This window comes from Pelodiscus sinensis, chromosome 1 (assembly GCF_052426305.1).
Source record: "Pelodiscus sinensis isolate ZL-2025 chromosome 1, ASM5242630v1, whole genome shotgun sequence".
Taxonomy (NCBI): domain Eukaryota; kingdom Metazoa; phylum Chordata; order Testudines; family Trionychidae; genus Pelodiscus; species Pelodiscus sinensis.
In genome coordinates this window covers 141,584,998-141,599,088 of record NC_143052.1, presented here as the reverse complement: position 1 = coordinate 141,599,088, position 14,091 = coordinate 141,584,998, and the positions used below count along the sequence as shown (strand labels likewise).

The 14,091-nt window shown below is 44.9% G+C and overlaps 1 protein-coding gene across 7 annotated transcripts in view; it reads right to left on the bottom strand.

The window, feature by feature from the left end:
• The window catches only part of EPHB6 (EPH receptor B6), a 146,391-nt gene that overhangs the window by 4,399 nt on the left and 127,901 nt on the right, over positions 1 to 14,091 (bottom strand). For all 7 annotated transcript variants that reach the window (XM_006111846.5, XM_025186808.3, XM_006111847.5 and 4 more), the window contains 9 exons: positions 10,648 to 10,772; positions 9,147 to 9,309; positions 8,150 to 8,264; positions 5,111 to 5,166; positions 4,877 to 4,996; positions 4,187 to 4,434; positions 2,921 to 3,136; positions 1,610 to 1,759; positions 1,306 to 1,499 (listed from right to left, as the gene is read on the bottom strand). In XM_006111846.5, coding sequence (XP_006111908.3) covers positions 1,306 to 1,499; positions 1,610 to 1,759; positions 2,921 to 3,136; positions 4,187 to 4,434; positions 4,877 to 4,996; positions 5,111 to 5,166; positions 8,150 to 8,264; positions 9,147 to 9,309; positions 10,648 to 10,772 — 1,387 coding nt within the window. The remainder of the gene's footprint in view (positions 1 to 1,305; positions 1,500 to 1,609; positions 1,760 to 2,920; positions 3,137 to 4,186; positions 4,435 to 4,876; positions 4,997 to 5,110; positions 5,167 to 8,149; positions 8,265 to 9,146; positions 9,310 to 10,647; positions 10,773 to 14,091) is intronic.

Below are 14,091 nucleotides of genomic sequence, written 5' to 3'. Positions count from 1 at the left end.
GCCAATTACAATAGTCAGTGCGGAGCAGGGAGGAAGGAGGACAACAGCAGGACAGCACTGAATAAGGATGGGTACTAATATTCCCCCACCACACTCCAGAACCCCCACAAGCTCCTGCCTGGTATCCAAGCTCTCTCCTGCCAGGATCCCCCATTTCCCTTAAAAGCACCCAATCCAACTCACCCGGCAAAATAGATGACAGTTCTCTCCCCTTTGCATTCCACCCTGGAGCACTCTGGATAAGCATCCCCAGTTGCCCCAGGCCCTCTGGATCCTGCCTCACTGGCTGGGTGAGGATCCCTTGGAGCTGGGGGTTCTTTCCAAGAGCAAGGAAAAGGAACTGATAAAGTTACTCCCTGGGTCTCCCCAGTTGTGGGCTAGCTCTCCCTAGCTGAGCTGCTCCCCTTAGAACAGACAGCACTGACCGTGTGCGTGCAGTATGGCCTTTTACGCTCCAACACTTTCCTTCATCAAAAGGAACAAGACTAAGCAGCAGCCAAAGGCTAAAGAAATCACCATTTATAAATGGGATTTGCTGCTTTTCCTGCCCTTTGAATGTATACCAAGGCTAAAAATCTCTTTCTATATTGATGTTGACTGAGAGCAGGACACACTTCTTCCTTCCCCCAGCTTTGCACTGTGCTGTGCCGAGGTTCTATACCCACGGGAAAATCCCTCCTGGCCAGCAGGACGTGTTTCCGTCATCTACTCTGGAGCCATCTAATCCTGACTGCATCTACCCCCAGAGACATCCCCTCTGCTGACCTCCTGCATCTGGCACCAACTGGGTGGGAAATGCAGATGGGAAAATATCAAATGTAAGACAAATTTCTAATTCCAGATTTAAGTAAGGATTTCCTTTTCTCCACAGTTTAGGTCCTCCTTCCTCTGCTCACCCTAATCCCAGCTGTACCTACCCCAGGCATTCCCCTCCCTTCCCCTGACAGCCCCCTCTTCCCGCTCTCCCATAACCCCAGCTGCACCCACCCTAGGGGTTCCCCTCCCTTCCCCTGCCAGCCCCCCCCCACACTTCCTACTCACTCCTAACCCCAGATGTATGCACCCCAGGCATTCCCTTCCCATGCCCTGCTCCCACTTCCAGCTTAGCCCTAACACTAGCTGCCTCACTCCACATTCTCCTCACCGAGATCACCCCTCATCCCAGTTGTAAAGTGCAATAAGCTCTGGTTTAATCTTCGCACGTGTGCCCTTTTTCATTCATAATTGATGCCAGTTCCTCTCCTTCGTGTCATGATCCTGGCCTAGAACCCCCCCTCCCTGCCTTTTGCCCATGCCCCATCTCACCTGCTGCTCCCTGTGCCAGTGGCTTTGAGTGCAGATGGCTTACGGATCATCTTGTCCAGAGCACTAACTATCTGCTCAAATTTGGGCCTCTGGACTCGCTCCTTCTGCCAGCAATCAAGCATGAGTAGGTGCAAGACAGTTGGGCAGTCTGGTGGTGGTGGCAGGCGATAGTCCTGGTCAATAGCATTAATTACCTACAGTAAAGAAAGGAACATGAAACACTGTCTACTGAGAAATATCTGGGCCTTTTACACCTTCAGGAGGAACCTCAGTGAGAGCAGAGACCTGACCAACCAGAACTTACATCCTGATTAGACATGTCCCAGTAAGGCCTCTCGCCATATGACATCACCTCCCACATGACGATGCCGTAGCTCCAGACATCGCTGGAAGATGTGAACTTGCGGTACTGGATGGCTTCAGGAGCAGTCCAGCGGATGGGGATCTTGCCACCCTGAAGAGCAGAGTGAGAGATGCACACAGCAGAGTGCTTGTAAGACATGGAGATTCCAAAGAACAGACTTCAGTGAATGGCTGAGCCCAGATCCCAGATCCCAGTCCAGCCTGGAGCATGTGGTGCCAGGGCAGAACAATATTTGGTTGGTTGTTTATAGGGTAAATTAAAGTTGTGCTCACAACGCCACTTTGTCCCATGGGCATGGATGGGAGCGGAACCTAACTTTTGATAGCTGCAATTCCAATTGTCCAATGGACTTTATTACATAAGGCTGGCTTTTTCACCGCAGTCTAAGGTGCCCAAAGCCTACTGAATATCAATGGGAGCTGGCACAAAGGCCTCAGACTCCTTTGAAAAGCCCAGCATCCAACACTATGGACAAATGCTCTTGGTCTGCAGCTTTTCATCACTTCCTTTTTCAGCCTGTCCTTGCCAACTGCAGATCCCTCCCTCCTGACAAAACAGTCAAAGCCACTCAGGAGCTAGCTCTTGTGCAAAGCACACCCACCTGATCCCCATCTCATCAGCCACCTCCTCTAAACCGTGCACACAGGTCGATAGCTGCAGCCCCTGGCCCAGTCCCACTCTCTTGCAGGGAACTCAGGGGGTGTCCGAGCTCTACATATGCAATGCTTGCTTTGGGTGTTGCTCATAGGTGTCGCACAAGGATTTTGGCAGGCATTTTAGCTGTGGTACGTACGCCCTGCTGCCCAAAGAGAGGCAGGAGGGGAATTCAGTCCTTGGCTCCTCAGTTCTCAGTCTCTCTGTTGAGCTGGCCAGCATAGGAGAAAACTGTTGCCTACTGCAGTTGATGGGGTTTGGAGAGTGGCAGAGCACTGAGTTCACCAGAGCCTTTAGTACTGCTGATTACAGTGCAGTAGTCAGTCATCATCAGTCTGGGACTACACTGTAACTCATGACCTCAGGGTGAAAGGTTCTGTAGCCCATTCCCAATGCCTCCCGCCCTCCCAATCAAAGGCTGAGCTGGAAGTGGTATAATAGAAGTGCAAGGCATTGTACCCCATTCCTGGTATCTCATACCTGAGCTATTGACCATTCTATGGGTAAGAGGAGAACACACAAGACTTAACAGTGTGTATAAGACAGGCTTGTGCAGGGCAGTCCTAACAGAAGCCCCCTTCGCCACCAGTAACTCACCAGGGCTCCAGTATAGGTGGGGTTTGAGGCATCATCTTCCAGAAAACGGGACAAACCAAAGTCAGACACCTTGCACACCAGATTGCTGTTGACCAGGATGTTACGGGCAGCTAGGTCACGATGAACATAGTTCATGTCTGAGAGATAACGCATGCCAGCTGCGATACCCCGCTGCATCCCCACCAACTGCAGCACGCTGAACTGTCCTTCCCGCTGCTGCAGACAGGAGAGACACACACCCAAAGGACTCAGGACTCAGTGGACACAGGAATTGCAACCAGCAGAGAAGAGCAACAACAAGAGAGGGATTGGAGCAGGAAGGGTTAGGTAGTTAAAAGAACAAAATACACCCATGTTCAGGCAAATTTGTGAGAGACAGAACCACCTGTAGGTGCCATACAAGTGTAAACACCCAGGAAGGAGAGGGAATGTCTAGGGCTGTGGATCTCAAAGTTTCATATTGGAGACCCACATCTGAGGATATATCCAATCTTGAGGACACTGCCTCTCTTAGGCTCTTGACTCCTGAACCTAAATCGCCCCTGTAGCAACTAGATGACTTGGCTACAAGAGAAAAGAGCAACCTGCAGTCTTTTCTGCTCTGATCTTTCAGAGCTCTAGTATGGGTCTATATGCTGTATAATCGTCCAATGGCAGAGTCACCTGCAAATCTGCCTGTGATTGAATTAACATAAAAAAAACCCGGGTAAAGAATGAGGTAAAGCAGCTACACGAAGAGCAAAGAAATCCATGTGCAATTCTGTTGTAGTTTAGCCGGTCAGAAAAAGCTCTGAGAACTCTGAGTCCTGAAACAGGCTATAACTAGCAGGAGGTTTTACTGCTTGAAGGCAGAAGGGCTCCATGACAACCTGGGGCTCCATATTCCAACTATAAGTGTCCTATGATGCATAGCTTGAAAACCAGGGGATCTGGGGAACAGGACTAGGAGCAACTGCAGGACAGTAAGGAGGGTGGGGCATTTTAGCTTGGATATCAGGAAATATTTCTGATCAGCGAGATTGTATTGGACTCTGAAATGGTCTGCCCATTGCCAGCTGGGTGACCTGGCCAGTAATGCAAAATTCTCAACACATTAATCCTGGAGATATCCATTGTGTCTCACTAATATCTCTGTCGCATCTCTAAGGAACTGGCCTTGAGACTGGACAAACCCAGAGAGGCAGAGAATGGAGTGATTAAATGACGGAACTGACTGACACACAGAGAGGTTGGAGGATGGGTTGAGGGGGGTCCAGGTTGTGATACCCTGAGGAAGGAATCCAGTGAGCCATTCTCCATGAACTCTGTGACGATCATAACGGGGCGGCTCTTGGTGACCACACCCTCCAGGCGGATGACATTGGGATGTTCAAACTGTCCCATGATGCTGGCTTCACTCAGGAATTCCCGCCGCTGTTCATCTGTGTAACCTGACTTCAGAGTCTTGATGGCCACTGTGTACTCACGCTTCCCTGGGGGTTTCAGGCGCCCAAAGCACACCTCTCCAAACTCTCCTGCCGGGGGGGAGGGGAGGGAAAACACAGCTAGCATGAGGTGGGGAAACACGAGACCCAAGTGAGGAGCCTGGGACAGGGTAGATAAACACCCCAGGAACCAAAGAGGTAGTGATCAGGGTTAGGGTTATGACAAAATTCATGGTGAAAGCTCCAATGTGAATGAGGATAAGTATTAAGGTTTGAAACAGATTGGGGGGGCAAACAAGGATTTGGGGGTGGCCTTTCCAATGCTGCTTTAGACACTGCATTGGGCCAAGGTAGAGGTTACAGTTAAGGTGGATTCTGGTGAGGATGCAGGCTCGCTGCACGGAGATTGTTCCAGGAAGCAGGGAAGGGGCTGGTTGTCAGTGGGGCTAGCTGTTCTATGGGTCAGGACTTAGTCATAGTGGGAGTTGAAGAGCTAGAGGCCACAGGGCAGGGGTTGCCATGCTCTCATTACCTGATCCGATGACCTCCTCAATCTTGACAAATGATACATCAATCTCCTTGGCAAATTCCCTAATAGCCTCATTGGGATCCTCATAAGTTGAAGGGTCAATGTAATACTTCACCCCAAGCCCTGTGAGGAAGAAGAGATGTCCCAGCCATGATCATAACCGAGCTCCAGGGAGGAAAAGATGTGTGTGAGCCCTGAAAAGACTCCCCCTGCTACCTGTCCCTGGTGAACACTTACCCCGTGTACTGATGTACTGCTGTAGGCGGTCTGTATATGGGGTCTCTCGCCTCTTACTGTGGGACACAAAGAAAAGGGGAAATCAAAGCAGGCAGGAGAGGCTGTCCCACTGTGAGGTTAGAATCAGAAGCAGCACAGAAGCCAGTGATGGAAAAAGGTCCCGACCATCTGCTGGTGGCTAATGCAGGGCTGTTTATCCGGGCTAGTTTAAAACAAACCAGAGGTTCAGACTCCCCTGGGAAACTATTCCATTCCTGAATATAATTATCTGGGAAGGTTTCCCCAATATGCTGGCTAAATTTTCCCTTTGTAATTTCATCCCATCACTACAGGTTATTCCTCTCACTACCATTCTAATTCCTTTCCTCCAATGTCTTTCTATTTGTGAGCTATGTTATTCTCCCCTTAAATTTCATTTACCCCAGCTACACAGATTTAGTTCTTTTCAACTCTCCCTTATAATTCTTATAAATTTCTGTCACTCTAGTCTAAACTGCATCCACCTTGACATATATAGTGTGATACCTCAAACTGAACACTGAGATCAGATAGTCAGGGCCTCTCTTCTACGATGTGATGTCGTTGTGCATACAGCTCTCAAAATTGCAACACTCTTTATTGCTGACATATCATATTGTAAAGGCACATCTATTCCCAGCCTCCAGTGTCTCTTCCTACAGCCAGGCTTCACAAGCTCCTGCCTCTTATTCAGTATGTATGTCTCAGGTTACTTTTCTCCAGCCATTCTAGATACATTTTCCAAATTCAATCTTGTTTTTCTAATCTCTCTTTATATTGCTATATAGATTATTTCTCTGTCCTCACTGGCATTCACAGTTACTTCCACTTTAGTATCATCTGTGTATTTCATTTACATGACAAGTTCCTTTAGATCAGAGAAATAAGACCAGGATCCAAACCAAGCCCTGTGGCATCTCAACACTCAGATTCTCAACAACTCAATGCTTTTCTGCTTATCATCACCTTGGCTACGTCTACATTGGCCCCTATTCCGTAATAGGGATGCAAATGTAGCATTTTGGAATAGGCAAATCCGCAGGGGATTTAAGTATCCCCCGCGGGATTTGCATTTTCATGGCTGCCGCTTTTTTCTGGCTTGTAGATAAGCCGGAGAAAAGCGCCAGTCTGGATGCGATCCTCCGGAAAATAAGCTCTTTTCCGGAGGATCTCTTATTCCTTTCAAGTAGGAATAAGAGATCCTCCGGAAAAGAGCTTATTTTCCGGAGGATCGCGTCCAGACTGGCGCTTTCTCCGGCTTATCTACAAGCCGGAAAAAAGCGGCAGCCATGAAAATGCAAATCCCGCGGGGGATACTTAAATCCCCCGCGGATTTGCCTATTCCAAAGTGCTACATTAGCATCCCTATTACGGAACAGGGGCCAATGTAGCCCTTCTGATTACAGTTTTTCAGACAGTTTTCAATCCACATGCCTGTTTCTATCCAATCCAACTAGAATTTGAGATACGATTTCATGAAAGAGAGGGTCTAATTGCTTTACTAGTGTCCAGAGTACAGCATATCTACTACTAGCATCCACTAATTCTGTAATTCTATCAACAAACAACAACCATCAGGTTTGTGTGACATTCCACATTACTCATAACAATGCTTTTTTCTCAGGACTCAGTTACAAATTCACAACTTTCGTGAGTAGTTTTTCTCAAGACCTACTCAGTTATTTTACCATAGATTTAAAATGACATTACAGTGTGATAACTGCCAGCATCATTCCCCAATCTTTACTTTCTTCCCAAGTCCTCTGATACCTCTCCTGTTTCCAAAATAAGTTTATCTGTGTAAGCGACGAGGAGTCCTGTGGCACCTTATAGACTCACAGATTTATTGGAGCATAAGCTTTCGTAGGCAAAGACCCACTTCGTCAGATGCATGTCATGTCATGCATCTGAGGAAGTAGGTCTTTGCCCACGAAAGCTTATGCTCCAATAAATCTGTGAGTCTATAAGGTGCCACAGGACTCCTCGTCTCTTTTACAGATTCAGATTAACATGCCTACCCCTCTGATACTTTATCTGTGTAATTTCCCTTAAAACCCTACACTGCATATTGACAAGACAATATGTGTTAATGTTTCCAAATGTAATATACATTTATAATGTATTTAAATGTTTTAAATAAAATCTAATCTTTTTAATAGCTATTTTGTAAGGTCTTCCTTATTTTCTAAGTGTCCAAACTTAGTTTTCTAACTGAAAGCAGATTTTAAATAATAAGTGCAGGATATCTCAGACATTTCAGTGTCATTAATTTCATCCATTCTCTCATTTAAAGGGGAGTCTTCTTTGCTTATGATATTTCTATTCCTGCAGATGTATTTACAGAGTCATTTTAGCCCACTCCTCAACTCCAGCTTTGGCTAGTTTTAATTCATTCTGCTTTTTGTTTAAAAAAAAATTAAAAAATGCTTTATTGAGTTTGTGCACATAATATCACATATTTCCAATCATAACATAAAATTATAGTTTTAACAGTCTAAAGTTATATCAGACTACAACAGAAACATAACATTTGCCTTTTTTTATCCTTTCCTCCCCAGAAAAAAAAATAACAAAAGAAAAAATATACATGAAAAAGAAAAACAAACATTAAAAAGGGAAAGAGGAAAACAAAAAACAAACCCTAGACTTTGCCTTCTATTTCTTCGATTTCTTCATTCTCTCAAATTTGCTGGTTTGAAATTTTAATTTACAAGTCCATTCTTTACTATGCTGCCTTCAAACAGTTTGTGGTCACTACTTTTAAGCTTCTCTGTTGTTTTCGCTTGAGGCCCATCCAATTCCCAGTGACATCAATGGGAGTTTTTCCAGTGGACTGGACATTAAATGGGAGTGATGGGATAGGAGCCCCCTGAGGGAGGTGCAGAGCAAGATAGGAGCTCAGGAAGGTGTGGATCAATGTTCAGTAGAACTGGCTTTCCCTACGGGTGGTTGGGAGGAGGGGAGAAGCGGTTCCACTGGCTGGGAAAGAGATTCTGGGCATGAGGAGGGCAGGGAATTCACCTCTTGAAGATGATGGCAAGGATGGCAATGGCAGCAATTACCAAGAAGGCCAGACCACCGAGTGCTGAGCCCACAATAAGTGGCAGCCGGTCCTGAACTATTTCTGAGCGCTCACCTGGCAAGGGAAACAAACAGACACACACAGAGGACAAAGGCTGTCAGAGTCTCCTACCATTTCAACCAGCCTCCCCTAGATCTCAAATGAAACTCTTATACCAATTATCTGTTCTATTAATCTCTTCAATCTCTCTGCCTCCACTGCCTCTCCCTGCACATCCCACAGCCCCTCCAATCCCCTTCTCCCTCCCCTTTGCTATGCTCACCTGGATCCACTGACTCCTGAGCAGTTACCCTAGTGTAATCCATCTGGCTCCCTGGGCTTGGTTCCCAGGGTCAGCCTCTATCCTTCCTCCAGCTCACAGAAGTGATGTATGAATGGGACACCCTGACCCAATCCCTTTGATCTAGGCCAGAGCTGTCACAGGTGATATACTTCTCCCTCTGAGAATGGACGGTGAACCTGCCAAAAAGCAGGTTTTGTCTAGATACCCTGGGGCCTGATTTTCACCACACCATTGCAGAGCTTTGTTTGCACACCTCTGTGGTGTGGTACTGGGTTCTGCTACAGTTAGCTCTGTTAACACACTCCAGTCCTGATAGGCAGGTGCACAAGAGTGCAAGGAACTGAGATTGTAGATGTACCAGAAATCTGAGTAACAGGTATGTGCAAGATTGCATACAGGTGCATGAAGTTTGTGTGAGTGCTGATATGAGTTGGTGATCATATACCAATATGTATCTGTGAAGGCCTGGGTCAGCTTGTGCAGGTATCTAAGCATGAAGAAAAGCAGGATACAAATGTATTATGTGAACAGGAATGCAAGGGTGTGAAGATCTGGGAGCATGAGGTAGTGGAAGTGTATATGGATATATGTGACAGTGGGAGGTGTGTGTGTGCAGGTATCAGTTAGAGAGTGCATGCAAGTGCATCACTTACCTCCCACCAGCGTCTGGAAATACATCTTGCCACTATATGGCCCATAACCCACAGCTGTCCTGGCTCGCACCTGGAAGGCATAGATCTTGCCTGGACTCAGGTTTGAGATGGTGGCCATGTTGGTCTCACTGGTCACAGTGAATGAGTTATCTTCATCTTCCGCCTACAACCCAATGGCCAATCAGAGGAGATGTCAAATGTGAAACCCTACCTACAGATGACATTCTTCAGCAACTAATCCTGTGTTCCCTGTTCAATGCCCCTCAATCCCGTCCTGCAGCTGCCTCTCCACCAGTGCCCCTTCAGTCCTGATCTGAAAGGAAGTGAGTAGTAAGGGAAAAGGAAAAGTGTAATTTGGGTAAGAGTAGGGAAGATGAGTGTAAAGGGCTGGGACAAGGGCAGATTTTATAACTTCCTATGCGGCCCTGGTGAGATGCTATTCATCTCAAGAACCTCACAACTTGTCATGGGACATTATTTCATCTGCCCATCAAACTCAGCCACTCCATTCCTAGAATCCATTGCAACAGCGTATGTAGTGCTGGAATTAGCAATACCATTTACAAGACTCCCTTACAGCTGGAGGAAGGACAGACAATGGGAATGGAGAAGGCTATGATTTAGTCACAAGTATTTTTATTAACAGCCATGGGCAGGTCACGGGCAATAAACAAAGATTCACAGCCTGTGACCAGTCCATGACTTATACTAATACTCTGGACTAAATGCTGCTATAGCGGGAGGGCTGGGGGAGCTGCAGCTCAGGGGTGCCCTAGGAATCTCTGATGCTAGCAACATCAGCCGCCAGAGGTCACTGAGTAGTGGCTGGTGCAGCCAGCTCTAGGGCAGCTCCAACAATGGTCAAATATGGCTGGCTTTGGGGCAGTCCAACTAGTTGGCTGTGGAGCTGCTCTAGCAGTGGCTAGAAAGGCTGTCCCCAGGCCTAGCTGCTTGGGCAGTCCTGGGCTCAGCCTCACTGGCTGCTGCAGAAGTCATGGAGGTAACAGAAAGTCATGGAATCCATGACTTCTGTGATCTCTGTGACATACATGGAGCCCTAGGAATTGAGTTCCTGGCATTCATCTGCAGGTTTTTTTTATAGGGAGAGATTTCTCTCCAGGCTTGGATGGAGATGCCAGTATGTCCTATAGGATTTCTTCTGCAAGGGCACAATGGGATTGTTCCTGGAAGAGATGTGTCACAGGAACTCAGGTTCCTTCTGTCACCTTTTAATGTGGCATTCCCAAACTCTTCTGAAAGATCTAATCTCATCCCAGGGATGAACTCCACTGGAGTTCTGCCCTTTGCTGGTCCACACCATCTGGTTCGGTCAGGCTGTGATTCATAACAGGGCGTGTCCTCCTTCACCTTGCTCATTTCAGTTCTCAGCTGTGTTCCCAGTCTAGAGAGATTTCCCATTCCCTACACAGTTCTCCCTTCTCTCTGTTCCCCCACTGATGCTCACAGTCGGGCAGTCTCGTTTCCATTTCCCTCCACTCACCTTGTCGAAATAGCGTAGCAGGTAGTCCAGGATGACCCCATTAGGCTGGTCTGGCTGTGGCCAGGACAGTGTAATGCTGTTGGCAGTGCGGCTCACCTGGTGCATCATTGGAACTGCAGAGGGGACTAGAATGAGAGGGAGAGATGAAAGGAAAAATTTTAAGGGGGAAAGCTTGTTCAGATGACAGACTTTAATTTGAGGTGACGCTATGGGCTTCAGCCCCTCCTTACTTGTCTATGTAGTCTCATCAAGAAGGATCCCAAACTGCTTTACAAATATACTGAAAGACATCCACGGGCAATCTCATTTTACTACTCACTGAAATAGTTACCTCTGTGGTGAAATATAGCAGCTTGTTAACAGTGCACAGCAACCATGTGCAACAAGAAATGAAGAAGAATCCCTTAACCCAGTGAACTGGAGTCAGCAGAATGAAATGTCCCAAAATGGAATTTGGCTAGGACACTCGTGTTAAGACCCCAACTTTTATGTGCTACCATCTCCACAGCTCTGAACTTTATCACAATGCCAGAGTAATAACTTACACTCCTAAAATACCTTTCCTCTGAAGATTTCAAAGGGGGTTTCAAACAGTGTAGTTAAGCCTCCTACCACTCCATGTTTATTATTTTAATAAATCTCAAGATTTATTAAGTCACTCTCATTGGGGTGTTTGTGCCTGGCTATGATTTTGAAACAGATGGGGATGGCAATACTGCTTACTACACTGAAACTCTTTTAAGCAGGGAGAAAGAAAGAAGAAGCTGTCTGGGACAGAATATGATTAATAAATTAGACTGATTTGTCTGACCAGCATACTCCCTTACTTTTAACTTCATCACTCAGATATAGATCCTGTTTAAATACAACAAGTATTATGACATACCAAACACTGGGTGCATGCTTAAGTGTGATGCTAAACTGAGGCTGTGGCCTCCTCTAGAAACAGCTCCTCTAGAAATTACCTCTCCCAGCAAAGAAGTAGGAGCATGGAGGTGAGTAGGGGCCAAAGGTACCAATCTGCCGAATGGGCTAGAAATGGAAATTTATTCCCAATCAGAAATATGTATTTTGAAACTTTTTATCCTGAATTAGTTGAAAACAAACAAACAAAAACAACAATAAAAGAGCTATGTTTTATGATCATGGGTTTTTAGGAAACATCCATTTCTGGAGAATCAAAATGGAAAGTGTTGAGTTGCCTGTCTATTTGCTTTTCTCCCTGTGGTGGAAAGTGAAATTTTCAAGAGTTCCTCTGGCAGGCAAGACAGCGTTATTTTGAATTTCTTATCAGAAAATTCACATTTTTCTGGCAAAACTGAAATTTCTTCATGGAAAAATCTGGTTTTGCAAAAATGACATTTTCTGTTAGAAAATGATTCTGACATTTTTCTGACATAATTCCCAATAAATACTCTTGCTTGCCTTCAAATGTGTGAACACCAAGATGGATGGAAAGAAAACCAGGGACATCTGGCAAAATCGTAAAACTACAGAATCGCTCTTCTCCCTGCCCACCCAAGAGAGAAATACAATTTATGTTGTTTATACATATGCAGCTCAATAAAATTATTGAGGAAGAAACAAATCAAAAAAGCTTAACCAGCTCAGGCAAGTAGGACCCAGTTAAAATAATGTAAGTGAAAACAGATCATGAGCCAAGAGTGAAAACAGTTTACATTTCCTCTGTTCCTTTTATTCTCAAAATGTTATGTCTTTCCTTTTAAATAGTTTTGCTTCATCTGCAGTGAAATGTTGGTAACTGGGAAAGAACTTCTCAACTGTTTTAACTATATACCACCATCATGCAAGACTTTAGAACACAACTAAAGACATGGCTGCAAAGAGAATTTTAGGGAAGTAGACTGTAATTATTTTGGTTGGAATTTGACAAAGAACACCCCCACTTCTTATGCAAAAGACTTTTTCAACTATTTGTAATTGGGCATTTTGATATTACATAGCAGTGTATTTTATATCACCATTTCTATTATGTTTTATAATGAATCTGAACTACTACATTTTAAGGCAAAGAGATATGAAAAAGAGAACTAAAATCATAGAATCACAGAAATATAGGGACCTCAGATAAGGAACCTCAAAAAGGTTCTGGGTGGTGGCAAGCCCTAACAATCCCTAACAGGTGTTTGTTCGACTTGATCATAAAAACATTCAGTGATGGAGATTCCACCAACTCATTTGGAAACTCTTCTAGATCTTAGTTATCTGGATAGTTAGAAAGATTTTTTTCCCTAATATTTAATCCCTCTTACTGCAGATTCAGCCCATTTCTTCTTGTCTTACCTTCAGTGAAGATAAAGAATTACTACTGTCCTCTTTATAACAGCCCATAATATATATGAAGATTGTTACGAAGTCCCACCTCACTCAGTCTTTTCTCAATATGCTGAGGATTTGTTTAATCATTCCCCGAGGGTCAGGTTTTCTAAACCAGTTATCATTTTTGCTGCTCTTCTCTGGACCTTTGCCAATTTGTGCACATCTTTCTTAAAATATGGTAAAACTTACAAAAAATGAATGGTCTAGCAGCACCTTAAAAACTAACAAGACATGTAGATCAGGGCTAATCAACACACAGCCTAGCAGGCCCTGTGCAGCCTAAAGCCCATTTGTTTGCAGCCTCCTGCAGTGGCTTTGGTTTACGCGGGGCTCAACACGCAGCCCATGGGTGAGATCCTTTGAACATTGGGAACACGCTCCACAACAGCAATTCAATATAATAGTCTTCTGTTTATATGTGTTTTAGTAGTCAAGTTCCTGAACTGTCATTGCTCATTAAAAGTGCCGTCATGTGGGTGGAAATTGGGTAAATATTGCAGAACGGGCTTAAATGGGGCCTGTGTGTTGTGTACTCTTGCCTTAATCCTTGTATTCATGCCCATCAGTGCGAAATAAGCTATTTGCATATATATTTGCATATTTATACAACCACACTTGCAGCCCTCGCCATGTGCTGTGAGTAGGATTGTGACCCCCAGGGCTTCCAAAGTTAAGTAGCCCTGATGTAGATGGTATCATGCACTTTAGTGGGTACAACCCATACCCATGATCCCATCTACATGTTTTCTTAGTCTTTAAAGTGCTGCAGGACCATTCATTGTTTTTAAGTTTTTCCAGTTACAGATTCTCTCAGCTAACCCCCCTGAAGCTTTTAAAATATGGTATTCCATGTCGCAAATACTAAACTTCTGTTAATACACTCCAGAATTATATTAACCTTTTTGCATATGCATCAAACTGTTGACTCATATTCACTTTGTTATGCACTATTACCTCTAGATACTTTACAACACTACTATCTGTACCTAGCTCATTATTCCCAATTTTGTAGCTGTGCATTTGATTTTTCCTTGAAAGTATAGTATTTTCCATGTCCTTACTTGAATTTCATCTTGTTGGCTATAGACTAATTCTCTAATTAGT